Source organism: Protopterus annectens, chromosome 2.part0 (assembly GCF_019279795.1).
Source record: "Protopterus annectens isolate FY-2018-M chromosome 2.part0, PAN1.0, whole genome shotgun sequence".
Taxonomy (NCBI): Eukaryota; Metazoa; Chordata; order Ceratodontiformes; family Protopteridae; genus Protopterus; species Protopterus annectens.
Genome location: NC_056728.1, coordinates 844,490,393 through 844,511,826, shown reverse-complemented (window position 1 = coordinate 844,511,826; position 21,434 = coordinate 844,490,393). Strand labels below are relative to the sequence as shown.

Below are 21,434 nucleotides of genomic sequence, written 5' to 3'. Positions count from 1 at the left end.
TAATAGTTTCCCAAACTGGAAGAGACAGGAAAAGATGAAGAGAAAGAGAAGTAAGATTGAGATGAGTGTAGTAGTCACAGACTACTTGGCTTGTCTGGAAAGGGCTGCTTCTGGGCAGGAACTAGCTGAGAGGGTTTAGACTGTGGAGCTATCCTACCTACAATCTTGTTTTTAGAAGTGGGAAGGTGAGCTTGTTTCCTAACAAAATAAGTCTTTGAGGGATAATTCCTCTGAAATTTAGGAACAAGCAAAACAAAGATATGTTTAAGTCTTGTAGTTCTTTACTTTTCTCCTGCAAAGACTTAAATCTGCAGCTGCAGCCCCAAACAAAGCATTATTTTCTAAAGAAGCATCCATTAATTTTGCTTTCATTTCATCTAGAAGTGGTTGAAGCCTCAAACATGAATATCTCCTGAGAATAGATCCAGATGAGCTGCCCTGAACAATGCTTCTGCTGCATCATAACTGCATTTAATGAAGTGGCATGCTACCTGAGAAGGCGCTCCTAAATGAGACATCACCTGATTTTTAACATCAGAGTCTGGAAGGTCAGAAACTGCTTAAGTGGCTTGAGAAAGAAGAGCCAAAGCATATCTGGTCATATGGGTTTGGTAGTTTATGGCACAGAAAGCTAAGGGGCTTTCCTTATCAGAAGGGAGAAGCTTGGTGGATGGCAATAGTTTGGATGTTTTGTCAGAAGCAATGGAAACCACTGCAGGATCTGCTGAAGGACATCTGTAAAGGAATTTACACTTATCTGGCACTTTATAAAAGTGATCAGGCATTTAGGGGTAAAGGCCTGAGAGTCTGGGGTCTTAGATACTGAAGAAAAATCATCCAAAAAAAGGCTGGTAAAACTGGATGTACAGCTGAAGAGGAAGGATATTCCATTTGTAAACGATCATAATATATTTTCAGCACATCAGAAGCCTGAGAGCAGTCCCATTTAAAAATAATTCCCTCATTTTAGCTAAGGTTGCCCCAAAGGTGATCTCTTCTACTGGACTCTTTCTCAGGGGAAGCATATTCTAAAGGGGATGGAATCTGAGTGGAGTAGAGGCCAAGGATTCATCATCATAAGAACCCTCATCCTCAGATGATTCCAGTTCCCTAACTCTCTTGAGTGGGGAAGAAGTTAAAGGAGAAACAGGAAAGCTGAAAGAGGCTTAAGAGACATGAGTGCATTAAGCAAGCCTTGAAAAAATGTTTCCCAATAGGATTGTGGAGACTTAGGTACAGAAAAGTGCTTGGTTTTCTGCTTCTTTTTTAACCGCACAGCTGCCTGATGAAAAGTGGAAGGACCCAACGTAGGCCTGCCCTCAGTTGTAAACGTTGGAATTTCCTCCCTAACTAGAATCTGAGAGATACCCCTAGGGTCTTCTTAAATAATGAACCTTGGTTCCCCCTGACCATCTGATGTGGACATCTGCATTGCCTCCAAAGATGTGCCTAAGGCACATTCCTTGACAGACTCCAAAGCGGTACTTGCTCAGGAATCTGAGCCAAACACTGGTTGGATCTCTGGGTCTTCACTGACATCAAGAGAGACATCAGAGGTAAAAGGCGGCAGCTGAAGATTCAGTCCTGGCTTCTTGGCCTTCTTCTTCAACACAAGCTCAACAGTAGGTCCAGACGTACCCCCCATAACATCCCTAGCTAACCGCTTGCATCGCTGATTTTCAAATTAAATATTTAGGGATGAAAGACAGCTATGTAAGGGCTTAGGGATGAAGGTCTGGCAAATAGATCAGGATTTGTGGTCGTGTGTAGGCCACAAACAAAAGAGACATAGGTCATGACTGTCCTTACATGGAATCTGTCTCCCACATTGGCACTTGCCTTTCCTGGATGACGTGAAACCCTCACAACAGAAACTAGTAGCAAGAGAAAAGAAAAACTCCAATGGAGCACTTATCTGAAAACTGGACCAGCAGCAAACGAGTTGAGTGAACAGAACGACAATCAAAGATGGCGTTCGGACTGGTGCAGAGAAGCTCTGAGGAATGTATGTGTGGATGCCGCCTTTATGGCTATGTACTTCTAAGCCATACATGTGACGTGCCATGCACTAGCAGTACTTAAAAGCTCTTGTATACTGGCCGGACATTGGATCACCCTTGGCAGAGGATCCCATATGTAAATAATATTGCAACATTAGAATAGAAGGACATTAATTGTTATGTTTAATAATGATCTCACTTCCCATAGTTACACTTTTCTGTACATTTTTAGTAAATACCTACTTGCCATATTTCGTATCTCCCACTAACAATTCTGGAGCTCTGTACCACCTAGTGGCAACATAATCCGTATAAGATTCACCAGGTGCTGCCAAAATTCTGGCAAACCCAAAATCGCAGACTTTAACAACACCAGTGCTTGAAACCAATATATTCTCAGGTTTAATATCTCTGTGGATGATCTGGAATGAAATGAAAAACAGATGTTTAACAGGAATTATTAGGCTTATAACACACTTATTTTGCTAGCTTATAAATTTTGTAGAAACATTAGTGCTTATATTTTAGAATTAACATTAAAGTAAGCATCAGGGTGCTCAACATCTTAAATCATGATAGACAAACAATCTTATACTGCAAAATATATTGTGCATGGATTTAATTAGAAGACGCTGCTAGTTCTTGTACTTTGATAAACATCATTTAAGTAGTTAATGATTTTGTACATGAAGGCTACTCAAATCATTAAGCTGAAAAATTTTGAGTTTAGATTAGTGATAAGCACATACTTGAGCAGACAGTAGTACATAATCCTATCCTCCTAACATATGTATCATATTATATAAAGGACAAGGACTTCAGTCAATCATGCTTACATGCAGATCCACACTATAATAAGATGGCAGTTCTGTTGTAAGGTTTCAGTCTCAGACACCAAGATCCATGGTTCAGTCTTGGCACCTAGTCACCGTCTATGTGGAGTTTCCATGTTCTCACCATTTATGCATGGATTTGTCTCTGGGTATTCTACTTTCCTGATACACCCAAATATATTTATCCCCACAGCACCTGCTGATATGGAATAAGCTATCCCAACATAATAGATAGAGTGAAACCCTAGTAATGTTCAAACTTTAATTAGATGAATGTTTGGGATCCCATTTCTAACTATGTTAAAATCAAAGTTATGTACTCACCATAACTATGCATCTATGTTGTCCATTTTCATTCTTCCTCAATGTTTGGGTCTCTGATCTGATCCTTGGATCTGACTCAGCCAGTCTCTTTAGATTCTTAGAACCAACTCTCGAGCTCCTCCCTTTACCCACAATGCCCCTTACTTGAAGATTACCTCAAATTGAGTTTGCTGCTTCTAAATATGGCAGAAAGCATAAATACTTTTAATAATAATTATAATTATAGCAAGAAACAGGATAGAGACAAAGTAGGGGCTCAAACTGGGAACAATGATTCCCATACACTTCACTAGGTCACACACAAAGGATAAGGACATGGGGAAGGAGGGAGGAGAGATGAGGAAGAATGAAAATGGACAACACATGTGCATAGTTATGGTGAGTACATAATTTTAATATCTGATGTGGCCATTTTCATTCATTCCACAACGTATGGGACAGAGTTCCCAGCTATGATAATCTTAGATGGCCCTCATGGAAGGATATTCCAGAGAAACATGGGGCCAAAAGCAGCCCTGTTTCTAGATATATGCCCAATTTGTAGTGAGAAATAAAAGCATGAGAAATGGACCAAGTACCCGCAGTATAAATGTAATCAGTTGAAGCTCTGACCCAAAAAGCAAAACATGTAGCCATTGATCTAGTTGAATAAGTCTTTGGAGATTTAGGTAATGACAAACTTCTTAGACAATATACAAAGGAAATGCAATCTGTTATCCATTTAGCTAAGGTAACTTTAGGAATTGGTTTTCCCAATTTGTTTATAGAAATGAAACAAACAGTTTATCAGTTTTTTAAAATCCTTTAGTTCTATGAAGGCAAACACAAAGTTGTCTATGTACATCAAAAAGATGTAGTATTTATTTTCCCTTATTGTCAAACTTTGGAAAGAAGGCTGGTAAACTGATTAAGGATAAAAAGAAAAAATATTGAACCAAACCACGACAGATCAGGTGCATCAAAAATCTGTCCATATAATCCATTAAGAAGCAAAAAACGTTTATTTGGTGGTTAGCGCTTTCACAGTATTTCAAGACTGCTTCATCAGACAATAAAACTGTCTTTCGGCTTTTCCCGGTTAGGGGTCGCCACAGCGGAACTCCGGTCCGCTAATGATTTGCAGCAGATTTTTATGTGCTGGCTTGCCAGGCCTAATGCACAACCTTCAATGAAGGAACGCCCATTCACGCATGTCGACACACAGAAGACGCTCTAACTGAGAATTGAATGTGCAACGTCTAACTGTGAGGCGACAATGCTACCGCAGCACCACCACTACAGTCAGACAATAATCCATTAAAATCAGTTAATTTTTAAAAAGGATTCAACCAATAAAAATATTGATACAATCATTCAATCTATAAATGACATCACTGGATCTCATTCTTAAAGCAGAAGCATATCAAAAAGATAGAAACTTTGTATATGGGAATACAAAACAGTCAAAAACATGTCCATATCTAAAAGCACATATAAAAACTCTCTACACATAACAAATATATCTATGTAAAAATATATATAACAAGTATACATCTAAAAATATATATCTAAAAAATTATGTACATATAAAGATGTATACATTATAAGTATGTGATATAAAAAATGAAAGCAATGCTAATACATATATAAATATAAAATGTATATACATGAATGAGACTATAATTAAGTCACTTGGGCAGGGGTCTATTCTTAAGTATCAGCTTTATACAAATCTTATCATTAAGCCCTCTGCCCTAGTCACCCTCATCCTGATAATCCAATTGAGTTCAGAGCTTTCTACTGTATTTCTTATATCACCCCCTCGATGGTCTGCATATATAGTCTCCAAAAACATGAACTTGAATTCATGAGTGTTACCTTTAGTCATAACATGCTTGGCCAAAGCATTTGTACTAATGGAGTTGTTAATACTATATAAGTGTTCCCTAATACGGTCACGTAGATGTCTATCTGTTTTGCCTATATAGAAGCAATAACACTGTTGGCAAACAGCTAAGTATACTAGGTGGCATGCATTGCAATTGGCTACTGCCCTAAACTGAAGGGGTTTCCCTGTATCAGGGTGTATAAAATCCCCACTACTGTCAAGATACTTACACCAATTACAGTTCAAACATGGGTAAGTACCATGAGCCATCCTTTCATGTATATTACTCCTACTGGGCTTAGGATAACACAACATTCTTTTCAATTTTTTTTTGTTTTTATATACAAAACAAGGTCTAGATTCCACTATGCCACTAACCTCAGGGTCTGTTGTCAATACTTGCCAATGCTTTCTCATAATCTTCTCAATTTCTCTGATGTTAGTACAGTACGTCAGTGGTAAACAAACTTGTGTATCTATTCTATGTGATGGCATTACCTAGGGTCCATCAGAAAAATAGGACTTACCATTGGTACCCCTCATGCCTTTAACTGCCTTCAATACTCTCTCCACTTCAGAAACACTGTAGCCTCTCTCCTCAAATCTATTTTTCAAATTGTCAGTCTCAGCCTTAAAATCCATATCAATGGCATTTAACCTTGAGGGCCTCAAGCCCTGGCCTTTAATAATAGTTTTTAAAATGTGGGGAGGGTGCATACTTTTCCTGTGAATATATGTATTTCTGTAAGATTTCTTGTGATAAGTTTTAGTTTTTATGGTGTCATCTGCCATCCTAATGACTGTGACATCTATAAAATCTAATTTCTCTCTAGAACTATTCATAGTAAATTTAAAAAATGATGTAGTAGTGTTAATTTGCTGATAAAACTCTTTCAATAATTCTTCACTACCTTCCCAAACAAGAAAAAGATCATCCACAAATCTTCTATAAAAAAGCACATCTTGTGGTCATCCTATAATATGTTCTTCCTCCCATCTGGCTAAAACCATGTTGGTGTAGCTACTGGCACATGATGTGCCCATAGCTATGCCATCTTTCTGTAAATTGAATGAATCACCAAATATCGAGACATTATTTTCCAAAATCAATTCCATAAACAGACATAGTAATTCCATGAAGTTCTCACTATACTCACTATGTCTACTTAAATATTCCTTCAGCATTACAATGCCAGTGGTATTTGGTATGCAAGTGAACAAAGACTGGACATCACGAGTGAAAAGGATATAGTTATTAAGTGATGACCTTCCAGATATAAACATGTACAAATCATTCAGAAATTGTTTTGTGTCTCTCAATACATATATTTTCTTAAGCACAGGTCTTAAATGTTTTTCAATGTATATAGAAATGCTCTCAGTGCACCAACCCCTTCTAGAGACAATAGGCCTAAAGGGTGGTTTCTGTGGGTCCTTATGTATCCTTGGCAGACCTTGTATAAACGAAATGACTGTTTTTTCACATACTAAATAATTGCATAAATCTAATGAAATGTTACGTCTTAACAAGCAGTCCAATAAAGTGTTATTCGCTCTCATAATCATGGAGTCCAACTCAGTTTTAGTTATTTTAACATATGTTTCAGGAACACTAAGCATTTCAAGCATAGAACTATCATAAAAAACACTATCCATTATGACCACTGGACTTCCTTTGTCTGCGGGTCTAATGGAGATGGTACTATCACTGGATAAACTTTTTAATGCAGAATACTCATCTTTAGTTAAATTCTTAAACTGCTTACTCAGCCCTCTTTGACTGAACAAATTAAAAATTTTGTTTTCACACAGCCTCTCAAAAACTTCCAAAGTAGCATTATTAGTAGGAGTATACATGCTAAGTTTCTTGAGTTAACATCAACAGAGGCTTTAAACTGTACTTTTAACATCACATTGCATGTGAAAGTTTTTAAGTCAACTAAACTGTCTGTTATATTTGTTTTCTGAGTTGGGATAAAGTTTGCACCTTTATTTAACAGTGAAACTTCATTTTCCGTCAGTATTCTATGCAATATATTCCAAATTAGGGTGTTGCAGTCCATTGCCACATCTTTTTCAAAGACTAATAATTGGCATCGTCTGCAGTCAACTTTCTCTTTGTTCTCCCTCTGCTGTGCAATCTCTGACTTATATCTTTGCCTATAGGCAATGGAAAAGGGAGTGCTGTTTGGTAGCTCATTCTCGCTGAGATATCTGCAGGTGAAGAAACATACCCCGTAGATTTAGTTTTTCTTCTGGCTCCTAAGTAAGTAGTTGTTCTTGGCATTTGTTGTTCTGGATTCAAACTCACTGAGCTCTTATCAGCATGAGTGTCCTCTTCCCTAGTACTTTCTGTTGACACAATGCTATCATCAGATCCAGATGGATTTGGCTCCATGTTCCCACTCGCAATACATTGCTCAGGTGTGTATTGTCTTGTTTCCTGAGTCACAATTGGTTGTTCAAGGAGGTGCTGTCTCTCTACTTCCCTCACGGTTGGTTGTCTCTCCTTTCTGTATGCTGCCCTCGGCCAAGGGTGAATAAGGACAGAGGTCTTAATGATAAGATTTGTATAAACCCAAAACATAGGAATAGACCCCTGCCCAAGTGACATAAATATAGTATCTTTCATGTATACACATTTTATATTCATACATGTATTAGCATTGCTTTCGTTTTTTATATCACATATTTATAATGTATACATCTTTATATGTACATACTTTTATATATATATATTTTTATATGTATACTTGTTATATATGTTTTTATATAGATATTGTTTATGTGCAAAGAGTTTTTATATGTGATTTTATATAGGGACATGTTTTTGACTGTACTGTATTCCCATATACAAAGTTTCTATCTTTTTGATATGCTTCTGCTTTAAGAAAAACATCCAGTGTAACAGGATTTCTGTTGGCTGAATCCTTTTTAAAAATGAACTGATTTTAATGGAGTATTGTCTGATGATGCAGTCTTGAAGTACTGTGAAAGCACTGACCACCAAATAAATTGTTTTTGCTTCTTGATTGATGGACTGATTTTTAATGCACCTTATCTGCTGTGGTTTGGTTCAGCATTTTTTCTTTTTATCTTTAATTATCATTGTGACAGTGTTGGGTTTCACACAGCTGTTTAGTGAACCATTCATTTCTCTTGTTTGGACTGTTTTTTGTTTTTGTGTATAATTCTTACAGCGAAAGAGGACCATGGCAGAAGGAAATATTGGCGCAACTGAACTGGACTATGCTTCACACAATAAGATAAGTGGAAATATGGTTGAAAGACTTTCTGATTTTTTAAGTAAAAATGATAATCCTCTCTTATGTTATACTCAATCTTGTGCCAGCAATGACTTACAAGAGGAATATTATATGATGGCACTACGGAAATAATGGTTTCAACTAGAGAGTGAGTTATTTAAACTCAAATGCCTCAATACACAACGCTATCACTTTGAAGCGTGTTTGAAGTTTCGTGTTATACCTAGGGGCCTGAGAACTTTAAAAATGCCCACATATGGAGACATGTATGAGGAATTATTGGTGAAATGGCAGAAATTCAATTTGGACTCAAGTTTTAGCTATTTGAAACTTTTGATTGAGTTTTTTCAGCCAGAGGAAAATTGGCTAGTCCAGTCCATTTTGGCTAAGCAGAATTATTTATATGTCAAGTTTCCAGCTGAGGCATTGGATACTAGATTGGGAAATATCCTAGACTCTGCACTTGCTTTTGAGCATAAATTACTTTTGCAAAAACAGAAAAAGCTAGACCAAGATTTGGCTGATTTTGCTGCCGGCCACATCTTCCCTTGGCCGAGGGCAGCATACAGAAAGGAGAGACAACCAACCACGAGGGAAGTAGAGAGACAGCACCTCCTTGAACAACCAACTGTGACTCAGAACGTGAGACAACACCCACCTGAGCAACCTATTGCAAGTGGGAACATGGAGCCAAATCCATCTGGGTCTCATTGCGTCAAAAGGAAGTACTAGGGAAGAGGACACTCATGCTGATAAGAGCTCAGTAAGTTTGAATCCAGAGCAACAAATGCTGGGAACAACTACTGACTTAGGAGCCAGAAGAAAAACTAAATCTACGGCGTATGTTTTTTCACCTGCAGTTAGCTCAGCGAGAATGAGCAATTCATCACTACCGAACAGCACTTCATTGAGAAATAATACGCTCCCTTTTCCGTTGCCTATATGCAACAATATACGTCAGAGATTGCACAGCAAAGGGAGAACAAAGAGAAAGTTGCCTGCAGATGACGCCAATTATCAGTCTTTGAAAAAGATGTGGCAATGGATTGCAACACCATAATTTGGAATATATCGCATAGAATACTGATGGAAAATGAAGTTTCACTGTTAAATAAAGGTACAAACTTTATCCCAACTCAGAAAACAGATATAACAGACAGTTTAGTTGACTTAAAAACTTTCACATGCAATGCGATGTTAAAAGTACAGTTTAAAGCCTCTTTTGATGTTAACTCTAATACTAATGCTTTAAAAAAACTTAGCATGTATACTCCTACTAATAATGCTACTTTGGAAGGTTTTTGAGAGGCTGTGTGAAAGTGAAATTTTTAATTTGTTCAATTAAAGAGGGCTTAGTAAGCAGATTAAGAATCTTTAGATAAGTATTCGGCATTAAAAAGTTTATCCAGTGATAGTACCATCTCCATTAGACCCGCAGACAAAGGAGGTCCCGTGGTCATAATGGATCATGATTTTTATGATAGTTCTATGCTTGAAATGCATAGTGTGCTTGAAACATATGTTAAAATAACTAAAACTGAGTTAGACTCCATGATTATGAAAGTGAACAATACTTTATTGGACTGCTTGTTAGCATGTAACATTTCATTAGATTTATACAATTATTTAGTATGTGAAAAAAACAGTCATTCCTTTTATACAAGGTCTGCCAAAGATACATAAGCACCCTCAGAAACTATCTTTTAGGCCTGTTGTCTCTGGAAGGGGTTGGTGCACAGAGAACATTTCTATATACATTGAAAAACATTTAAGACCTATACTTTATAAGAATATATATGTATTGAGAGACACAAAACAATTTCTGAATGATTTGTACATGTTTATATCTGTCCAGCCTTTGTTCACTTGCATACCAAAGACCACTGGCATTGTAATGCTGAAGGAATATTTAAGTAGATAGTGAGTAAAGTGAGAACTTTATGGAATTACTATGTCTGTTTGTGGAACTGATTTTGGAAAATAATGTTTATTTTTGGTGATTCATTCTATTTACAGAAAAATGGCATAGCTATGGGCACATCATGTGCCCATAGCTACGCCAAAATGGTTTTAGACAGATGGGAGGAAGAACATATTATAGGATGGATACAAGATGTGTTTTTTTATAGGAGATTTGTGGATGACCTTTTTCTTGTTTGGGAAGGTAGTGAAGAATTACTGCATGAGTTTTATCAGCAAATTAACACTACTACATCATTTTTGAAATTTACTATGAATAGTTCTAGAGAGAAATTAGATTTTTTAGATGTCACAGTCATTAGAATGGCAGATGACACCGTAAAAACTAAAACTTATTGCAAGAAATGTTATAGAAATACATATCTTCACAGGAAAAGTATGCACCCTCCCCACATTTTCAAAAATATTATTAAAGGCCAAGACTTGAGGGCCTCAAGGTTAAATGCCATTGATATGGACTTTAAGGTTGGGACTGACAGTTTGAAAATAGATTTGAGGAGAGAGGCTACAATGTTTCTGAAGTGGAGAGAGTATTGAAGGCAGTTAAAGGCATGAGGGGTACCAATGGAAAGTCCTATTTTTCTGAAGGACCCTAGGTAATGCCATCACATAGAATAAATATACAAGTTCATTTACCAATGACGTTCTGTAGTAACATCAGGGAAATTGAGAAGATTATGAGAAAGCATTGGCAAGTATTGACAACAGACCCTGAGGTTAGTGGCATAGTAGGATCTAGACCTTGTTTTGTATATAAAAACAAAAAGAATTTGAAAATAATGTTATGTTATCCTAAGCCCAGTAGGAGTAATATACATGAAGGGATGGCTCATAGTACTTACCATGTTTGAACTGTAATTGGTGAAGTATCTTGACAGCAGTGGGGCTTTTATACGCCCTGATACAGGGAAACACCTTCAATTTAGGGCAGTAGCCAATTGCAATATATGCCATTTAGTATACTTAGCTGTTTAGCAACAGTGTTATTGCTTCTATACAGGCAAAACAGATAGACATCTACGTGACAGTATTAGGGAACACTTATATAGTATTAACAACTCCATTAGTAGAAATGCTTTGGCTAAGCTTGTTATGACTAAAGATAACACTCATGAATTTAAGTTTATGTTTTTGGAGACTATATATGCAGACAACCAAGGGGGTGACATAAGAAATAAAGTAGAAATCTCTGAACTCAATTGGATTATCAAGATGAGGGTGAATAAGGGCAGAGGGCTTAATGATAAGATTTGTATAAAGCCAATACTTAAGAATAGACCCCTGCCCAAGGGACATAAATATAGTATCTTTCATGTATATACATTTTATATTTATATATGTATTAGCATTGCTTTCATTTTTATATCACATACTTATAACGTATACATCTTTATATATACATAATTTTTTATATATATATTTTTATATGTATACTTGATTATATATATTTTTATATAGATATTTTTTATATGTGATTTTAGATATGGACATGTTTTTGACTGTACTGTATTCCCATATACAACGTTTTTATCTTTTTGATATGCTTCTGCTTTAAGAAAGAGATCCAGTGATGTCATTTATAGATTGAATGATTGTACCAGGATTTTTATTGGTTGAATCCTTTTTAAAAATGAACTGATTTTAATGGAGTATTGTCTGATGAAGCAGTCTGGAAGTACTGTGAAAGCGCTAACCACCAAATAAACATTTTTTGCTTCTTGATGGATTATATGGACTGATTTTTGATGCACCTGATCTGCTGTGGTTTGGTTCAGCATTTTTTCTTTGCATCTTAAATTATCATTGTGACAGTGTTGTGTTTCATACAACTGTTTGGTGAACCATTCATTTCTCTTACGTGGACTGTTTTTTGTTTCTGGTAAATTGATTACTTGATTCATGTTTGACTCAGAAACAACTTTTGGCAGAAAGGAAGGGTATGTGTATGTAATCGCACTCTGTCTTTGTGAAAAACTAAATAAGCCAGTTATGAAGAGAGTGCTTGGTGTTCAAAAACCTGCCTTGCTGATGTAATGACAACAAGAAATATTGTATTCCAAGAGAGAAATTTCAGGTCTGACTTAGCCAAAGGTTCAAAGGGGGGATTGAGTTAAAATTTGTAACAAAACACTAAGATCCCAGGGTGGAGGAGAGTCTCTTATTGGAGGTCCAAGTAGAAGAGTACCTTTCAGAAAACCCTAACAAAATTTAGAAGAAGCTAGGGGAAAGCATTATGTCCTATATGGTAATTAGAGATGGCTGCACGCTGGACTTTAAGGATGAAAATACTTGCACCCTCGTGAAAAACTGAAGGCAGAAAACCCAATATAGCAGGAATTGGAGCTGTGAAGGGATCTAGTTTTCTTTGTTCTGCCCAAAATGAAAATCCCTTCCATTTACTCTTGTAAATCTTTCTGGTAGAAGGCTTTAGAGATGAGAATAAAATCTGATGAACTGGAGAAGAAAGCCTGGACTGTCTAGCCATCGCTGGAATTAGAGAAACCATGCGGTTAACTTGAGACCTTGAATGTCTAGATGAATGACTCCCAATGGATGCAACAGAAGATCTGGACTGAAGTCCAGTGTCCAAGGTGGATATAAAAGATGAACCCATAGGAATGGGAATCACACCTACTGAAGCCAAAAGGGAGCAATGAAGATGACCTTGCTCCTCAACCATTGTGCTATCTGAAGAAATTTGGGTATAACTCTTGTTGACTCCCTCTAATGGGAAATTAAGGCAAAGAACTTGCTGCACTTGCTGTTGAAAGGAGAGGCAAACAGGTCACAGCAAGGTTGACCCCAGTGGTTAAAAATCATTTCCATCACTACAGGATTGAGAGACCACTCATGCGGCATCAGGATGGATCTTCTGAGCTTGTAGGCTAAGATATTGGATTTCGCAGAATTTGCATTGCTACAATAAAGTGGTTGGAGGAGACTGACCACTGCCAGACTCTCATTACTTCTCAGCAAATGGGGTAAGATTGGGTTCTCCCTGTTTGCTGATGTACCAAACCACTGACATATTGTCTGTCTGGATAGCAATCATACCCAGAGGGAAAAAGTTCTGAAAGGCCTGTAACACTAAAAAGACTGCTGTCATCTCTAAGACATTGCCATGCAAATTGGTCTATTTTGTGGACCAGGTACCCTGAACAGTCCAACCCAAGAAATGCCCCTCATCTCAATTGTTAAGCATCCATGGTCAGCATGGCCTTCAGGGGAGGAAATATAAATGGGCAGACCTGACAAAATGGGTTGGACTGTATCCACCAAAGTAGAGAATCCTTTCAGGCTTACAAAATCTTTATAGGATACTTTAATGGATGTCAAAGCATTGACCATTGTACTGACAGGGTCCATTAAAGAACCCTCATATGAAAATGAGCCATGAGTAATAGGGTGATCACTGCAGGTGTCTGTGGTTAGTGTGGCCTTCAGGGGACAAAAGATAAATAGGCATTCCTGACAAAGCAGGTTAGACTGTATCCACCGAAGTTGGGAATCCTTGCAGGCTCACAAAATCTTTATAGGATACTTTAACAGATGTCAAAGCATCGACCATTGTACTGAGAGGGTCCACTGGAGAACCCTAATGTGAAAGTGAGCCATGGGGAATAGGATGACCACTGCAGCCATTGAACCTAAGACTTGAAGAACCAGTCTCGGAGAAGGATATGGATAGTCTAGAATCTGTTGACATGCAATCTTAAGGAATGAATTCTACTCTGAGGTAAGAATGCAAACTATCTGACTGTTTGCAGGCAAGCTCCTATAGACTTCAAGACTTAAACTGGTTGAAGTTTGGACTTTGAAAGATTTACTGTGATCCCTAGGAATGGACACAACTGGAGTAAGTAATCCCTGGTCATCTCTAAGAGATGCTTGGTTAGAGCAAAGAGGAGCCAGTCACTTAAATAAGGAAACACTTTGAATCTGTGCAGTCTGAGATGAGCTGCTACCACTGCCATGCATTTAGTGAACACTCTGGGGTTGTGGTGAGACCAAAGGTCAGGGCTGTGAATTGGTAATGACTGGCTTCTAGCTGAAAGCATAGATATCGCCAAGAGCACCCGTTTATTTTGACGTGATAGTATGCATTTGAAGATCTATAGAGTACATCCAGTCATCCTTCTGTAGAAGAGACAGAATGGACTGAACCATAACCATCCAGAACTTGGAATTCTTCACAAATTGATTTAGATGACTGAGCTCTAGAATAGGTTTCAGGTCCCCTGATTTTTTGGCACTAAAAAGAATCTTTTGTAAATTCCATTTCCTGCTTGGTCTGGTGGGCCATTTTGGATGGCTCTTTTCTAGCAGATTTAGAATTTCTAAGGCTGATAATGTCATCTGATTGTGTTGAACATCAGGGAGATGTCTCTTTTGTGAGAGGTTTTGTGAAAAGGGAATGAAGTATCCTCCAGATATGATCCTTTGCACCCACAAATCTCTTGTGATGGCCCCCCAGGTGTTTTGGTACAAGGAAAATCCCCCTCCTCAACTCAAACCATAGAAGAACAGTCAGGCAACATTTCAGTGCTGAAAGGGCCTGCCCAAAAAAGAATCTCAAGACCCTTGGTTCTGCGGACCCCCTCTGCCATGAGGATGGCATCTTCCATTACTATTTCCCTCTCTGCCTTTGGCAGAAAACCCCCTACATGAGATCCAAAAAGGTCCTTGAGATTTTCAGAACCACATCTTCTTACCACTGCACTGATTCCCACAGAAAGGTCTTTGCAGGGTAGAGAATCAGATTCCAACAACAGACAAGGTCTTTCCATATCACTCACTGTGGGAAATTGTGCATTTTACTGTGGGTCCAAACAAGGAAGATCCATCAAAGTTAGCACTGATAAAAGAGGATTTAAAAGGCTCGGCAAAATTACACAATCTCATCCAGCCATGTCTCCTTATGGCTATGCCTGAACCAGCAGCCCGTGATGAACCTTCATCCTTGTGAGATATTAACCTCATGGACACATTGGATATAGATTGTAGGGTGACCAGTTGGGAGGAGTAAGTTTTCTCTCCCTCTGCCAACATGGACTCTGGGGTAGACTTAGAGAGTTCCTTGATCAAGTCCCTCTGTAATCTAGCAAAATATGCCAGGTAGTTGAGTGACCACAAGGCAAAGGTCGCCAAAAAGTAAATGCACTTTCCAAATCTGTCCAACACCCTAGACTCTCTGTTAGGAGGGTGGACACAGGAACTCTGTTTGGCTGGTTCCTTTTTGGTGTCTGCTGCCACAACTGTAGAACAGTGATTGTTTGTACCTTGAACAGTGATTGTTTGTTCCTTGTATTTTGTTGATGCCTTATCACGCACACCCAGAAAGGCAACAGAACAACATGAAAATGAGACAGTTGATTTTGAAGTCATGGAAGTCAAACACATTTCATCATCATGGCTTGGTGAGTTAAAAAGTCACACTGCTACAGACCCAGTTCTTCAAAATCTGAGTAATATTATCAACCAACACTGGCCAATATGTCAAACAAGTCTGCCACTAGAAATTCAGCAGTATTTTCCATTCAGGTATGAGCTCATTGTGGAAGATGGCATCATTATGAAAGACCCAAAAGTAGTACTTCTTGAATCACTGCAAAAGGACTACATACAAATTCTGCACAGAGGCCATGCAGGCACTGAATCAACTAAAAGAAGGACAAGAGGCATTGTGCTCTGGCCCTCAATGTCCACAGATATCGAAAGAGAAACATTGCCATGTTCAGTTTGCAACAATAACAAACTGCATCAACAAAAAGAACCTCTTCATCTACATCCAGTCCTTGATTTACCATTGTCAGTAGTAGCAGTAGAGCAGTAGATATTTTTGAATGGAATGGTCAACATTACCTAGTTCTAGTTGATTCATACTCTGGATGGTTTGAAGGTGATTTATTCCATGATTTGACCTCTAGCACAGTAATTACAAAATTAAAGAGACACTTTTCAGTCCATGGAAGCCCACATAAAGTCATCTCAGATAACGGTGCACAATTCACTAGTCAATGATTTAAAGACTTTGCGGTATCTTGGGACTTTATTCATGTAACCAGCAGTCTTGAATACCCACAAGCTAATGGTTTGGCTGAATGTACAATCCGCAGTGCAAAACACTTAATGGAAAGTCCATAAGAGATGGAACTGATGTATTCCTTAATTTACTAAATCTTCACAATATTCCTCATGACCAAAGGCTTGGCTCACCAGCTCAGACTGATGTCCAGGCACACATGAACAACTCTTCCAATCAACAAACAGCAGTTAGTGCCTACCTCAAAGAGTAATAAGGTAGTCAAAGCTCAGCTATCGAGAAAGTGTAATTTGCAGAAACTGTTTTATGACAAAACCAGTAGGCCTCTCGGTTCATGATTGTTGCAAGTTAAAGTGGTTAGAATGCAGACTCCAAAAGGTTATGATCATGCAGGAACTGTGAAGGACATTTGTGGTGAACCAAGGTCCTATATAAGTGAGTCAGAAGGAGTGGACTACAGCAGAAATCACAGACACATTTTGCCTGCCCCAGAGCCAAAACCACAACAGACCAAGTGTACTGGTGATTCCAGTTCTTTGAGTGAATTGCCAGCTAATCAGCTTCAAGATGATAGACTGCCTTATTCAAACAGTCCTCAAATACAGATTAATGCTTCCGTACCAAATACAACTTTAAAGACAGTTCCTATTTTTAATTCAAATCAAACTCTGTATGTGACATGAGCAGGAACAGTCTGCAAACCCAATCTTAAATATACACAGTGGCTTTGACTTGAAATCAGACAGGCCATGCTGAACTGTTAATATAATGTTTAATTCTGGCATGTGTTTACAGAAAATACTGAAGTAAATTTGTTAATGAATGTAAAATTAAGAACAAAGTTGAACTGGGAGGATGTAGAACAGTGATTGTTTGTACCTTGACAGCTACTGTAGTTAAGGAACCACGTGGGGGAGGGTGGTGTTAATTAAGTTCAGTTATGTGCAGGTCATGAATGTGCATGTAGCTAGACTGCTGGCTGTGCAATAAACCACTGTTAACTCGCAATCTATGTTTTCCCTGGTCACTCCAGGAATTTTGCCCGGTTGGTGGGGGATAGGCTCCATGGTATCCAGTTCCTTCCACCTGAAAGTAAAGAAGAGTAAAGGGAGGAAGACTAAAAAGATAAGAATAGTAAAATAAAAGGAGGAAGAAATAAATTCTGTTTTTACTCACAACACCTAACAAGACACCTTAGAGCTCAAGACAAAGTAATCCCAACTGAACTGTTAGAAAGGCAAACAAGATCTGAGGTAATCTGGCAAGTAAGGGGCATTATGGGTAAAGGGAGGAGCTTGAGAGTTGGAGCCAAGAATCTAAAGAGACTGGCCACGATATATCAGTAGGTCAGATCCGGGACCCATACATTGAGGAATGGATGAAAATGACAACATCAGATCTAAACGTTCTCACATTTCAGTCCTCTCTATTCCTCCTCTGCTTCTCCTTTCCTCAATTTTCTCTGCTTCTCCTAATTCCATTCACTCTACCATAATATAAACCAAAAATATTCTGTCTACATACCCCAAATTATCTCTATCTCCTATTATTATCATCTAAACTATTAGCTAACCTTCGGGGGGCTTCTTCTGAATTGTTGGCTAAGCCTGATAAAAGACTGCCAGGGATTCAATAAACTCTGGGTAGGCTTCACACGCACCCTACACAAAGTTTACGTGTTAGTGTCATAAGCAACAGTGATGATCACATATTCATGCTGCTCACCATGCTTCCACAAATAAAAGCAAGGTTTCATTGCCTGCAAAAGTGCTGCTGACCAGGAAACCATGCAGAGCAGCATGAGCACAGAGAGAACTATTCAAGTTCACCTGCAGGCAAACCTGCTCTGCGAGATCGCACAGACCGCCACAATGACTACCAGGGGTTAAAATACTGTAATAGCATCAGTAGTAACAGTAAAGAAAAGTGTATTGAGTGCAATGTGCAGTAAAACAATTCTTGCAGAATGAAATATTAAAGGGGGTGGGTAAATGCCAAGAACAACTACAAGGAAATGTACATGGGGCAGGGAAAGGTTGCGAATGAAAATGTGCACAGACATTAATGAATAAAGAGGAAGAGAGCATGGTAAACATGGAAATGTCCCTAAGATAGGATATGTCAATGTATGCACACTTCCAAGACAAGTCAGCAGCATAACATTAATCACATATGTAGACAGCACAGCACTTACTGCTGTTTACACCTCGTGTGTGATTATATCATGATGTAAACACACACGATAGCATATATGTGATGGTCACACAAGATTACATACCAGTGGAAGAGAATGGTTTTGATATACACATCACTGGCATGCTCACTGGAAAGGACACTTAGTAAGGGCAGTACATACAATAGAAGGCATTTGCATACTCTGAAGGTCTGCAAAATGACTTGCTTCAATATGACTGACATGCCACCATAGCTTTCAAACACTGGGGACACATAGCAACATACTCCTAGACAAATGTAGAAAGAAACAGGCACAATTATGGACACTTTTAAAATATTATGGACATTAAACTGTGGCACTGACAGAATATGTGACATGTACAACTGTAATGATTGCCAGTATTTTATAAGGGGAATTCGCCACCCTTTCCACAAAAGTGACCACTTTTTGGAGGGGTTAAGAAGGGCAGTGTTAAACCTGGAGTTGAAATCAGGGGCAAACCTGGCCAGTTGAGACGTTTGCATGACACATACACCACAATATCGTCCTGGTGGTTTGAAGTCCCAGAAACATTGGTAGAATTAGTACAGGCTATGTACAAGGACCCAGTGACTCATGTACGAACAGTGTTTGGCCTCACTGAGGGGTTCCCAGTGGGAGTGGGTGTACACTAGGGTTCAGCTCTGAGCCCACTGCTGTTCATACTGGTAATGGACTACATAAGCAAACAGGTTGGAGGGGTCAGAGCAACAAAGCTGCTGTATGCAGACGATGTGGCAGTACAGGCAGACTCTGATCTAGAACTTCACCAAAGGATAGGAGAATGGAATGCAAATCTGAAGGCACATGGGATGAAACTAAGCACAGATAAGACAGTGGTAATGGCAGCAGATTGGGGAAATCAGAAGAAGCTGAGAATAGAGATATATGGGAAGATAGTGGAACAGGTAAACAGCTTCAAGTATCTGGGAGGGGTGGTTGAGGAGAAGGGTAGTCTGAATGAAGAGGTCAAAGCTAGAATCAGAGGGGCTGCAGCCAACTGGCATAGAGTATCAGGTGTAGTCTATGACAGAAGAATGTCAAAGAAGCTGAAAAGTAAGGTGTATAAGACAGTGGTGCGACCAGTACTACTGTATGGTACAGAAACCTGGGCAGTAAAGGCAGAACAGTTGAAGAAGCTAGAGGTGATGGAAATGAAGTGCCTGAGAAAGGTGGTAGGATGCACACTGCGGGACAGGCAAAGAAATGAGGACATAAGAGCAGAAGCCAAAGTAGCTCCAATTGCAGAAAAGATCAAAGAGAACAGATTACGATGGTATGGGCGCATGTGTAGAAAAGCAGAAGACAATCTGGTGAGGGAGATTTGGGACAGACAGGAAGAAGGTAAGAGGAAGCGAGGGCATCCAGCAAAGAGGTGGATGGATTGTGTGAAAGAAGATCTGCGACAGTCAGGCATGAGTGTTGAAGAAGACAGGAGAGTGGCACTGAACCGAGAGAGTTGGCAACGGTTAATACGATACCCCAACCCCATGTAAAATGGGAAAAAGGGGGATGATGATGATGATGATCCTCCTCAAGAATCAAACAATGCCATCAGGATTGTCACAGAGCTGTTCTTTTACTGAGTGCAACACAGAAAGACACATCAGACAAGCATCTAGTAGAACACTGTGAAGGGATCTCTGCACTGTCAAATCCTAACGGGTATGCATTGCAGAGAATAGTTTTGTATGGCTTACCAGACATGTGAGAGCTCACAGTGCAAAATGCAAGTTGACTAAAGCATCTCTACCTGGCATAGGTATCGGCCATATACATACATACATACATACATACAAACATTTCAAGCCTGGGCATTAATGCCCTTCTAGCTTGCCAATATACCAAAACATTTGTTCCCATAATAAGTATCCAGGCTGTTCTTAAAAATATCTAAACTAGTAGTTGCTTTAATGTAATTTGGTAGTCTGTTCCATGCATCAGCTACTCTGTCAGAGAACCAGTTAGTACACTTCTCATTCCTATAGAATCTCCTACATAGGTTGTCTGATGATTCTCTAGTACTTTTTGTTAACCCCAAACATTCCCAGAGGTAGTGTCTCTAAATGCCCTATAAACCTGAATATGATATACTCCTAGATATCTGTAAGAGACACTGTACAAGTTCAGATATTTTAGTCTTTAATAATAACTTAAATGTTCACATCCATGAGTACCCCTGGTATATTTCCATTGTACTCTTTCCAGCTTTCTCATGCTTGTTTTCTTACAGGGTTTCCATATTGTTATCCCATACTCAAGTTTGGGTCTGATGTAACTAACAAACAATGACTTCCTAGACTTTATAAATAGTTTTATACAACCTATAGTTATATAACTATCATTAACCAATTGGTTGATATGATTAGAAAAACTCATAGCTCAATCTACCCATATATCCAGGTCCTTAAATGAGTCTACAGCTTCAATCACTGTGTGCTGTATTAAATATTCCTCTTTCAATTTATGCTTACCGAATCTCATATGCTTAGTTTTTGATTTATTTATCAGCATATTATTCTCATGTGCCCAAATGATCAATTTAGTCAAGTTATTTTACAAACATGCCTTATCTGTAACACATGTAATCAGTTTACCCAATGCCAGGTCATCTGCATATAGACTGTAGAACACCTCAGATCTGAACAAGTAAGGGCCTAAAACAGAGCCTGTACCCTGGCTGTAACCAAAGATTTTTGCCTGTCCAGTTGCTGAATGATACTTGCCATGTCCTATTTGTAAGCCATGCAGCTATCCATCTTATCAAGAGTACATCAATATCTGGTTATACTAATTTATTGATCAGTGTTATGTGTATGACCCTGTCAAATGCTGAAGTTAAATCTATGTAAATTACATCACAGCACAATTTTTCATTCATACCTGTTACATATTGTTACAGAACA

At 38.5% G+C, this 21,434-nt stretch overlaps 1 protein-coding gene across 1 annotated transcript in view; it reads right to left on the bottom strand.

Annotated features, from left to right (window-relative positions):
* Positions 1–21,434, bottom strand: part of CDKL2 (cyclin dependent kinase like 2) — a 2,041,037-nt gene that overhangs the window by 948,223 nt on the left and 1,071,380 nt on the right. Inside the window, exon 4 of the mRNA XM_044060356.1 lies at positions 2,244–2,422. Coding sequence (XP_043916291.1) covers positions 2,244–2,422 — 179 coding nt within the window. The remainder of the gene's footprint in view (positions 1–2,243; positions 2,423–21,434) is intronic.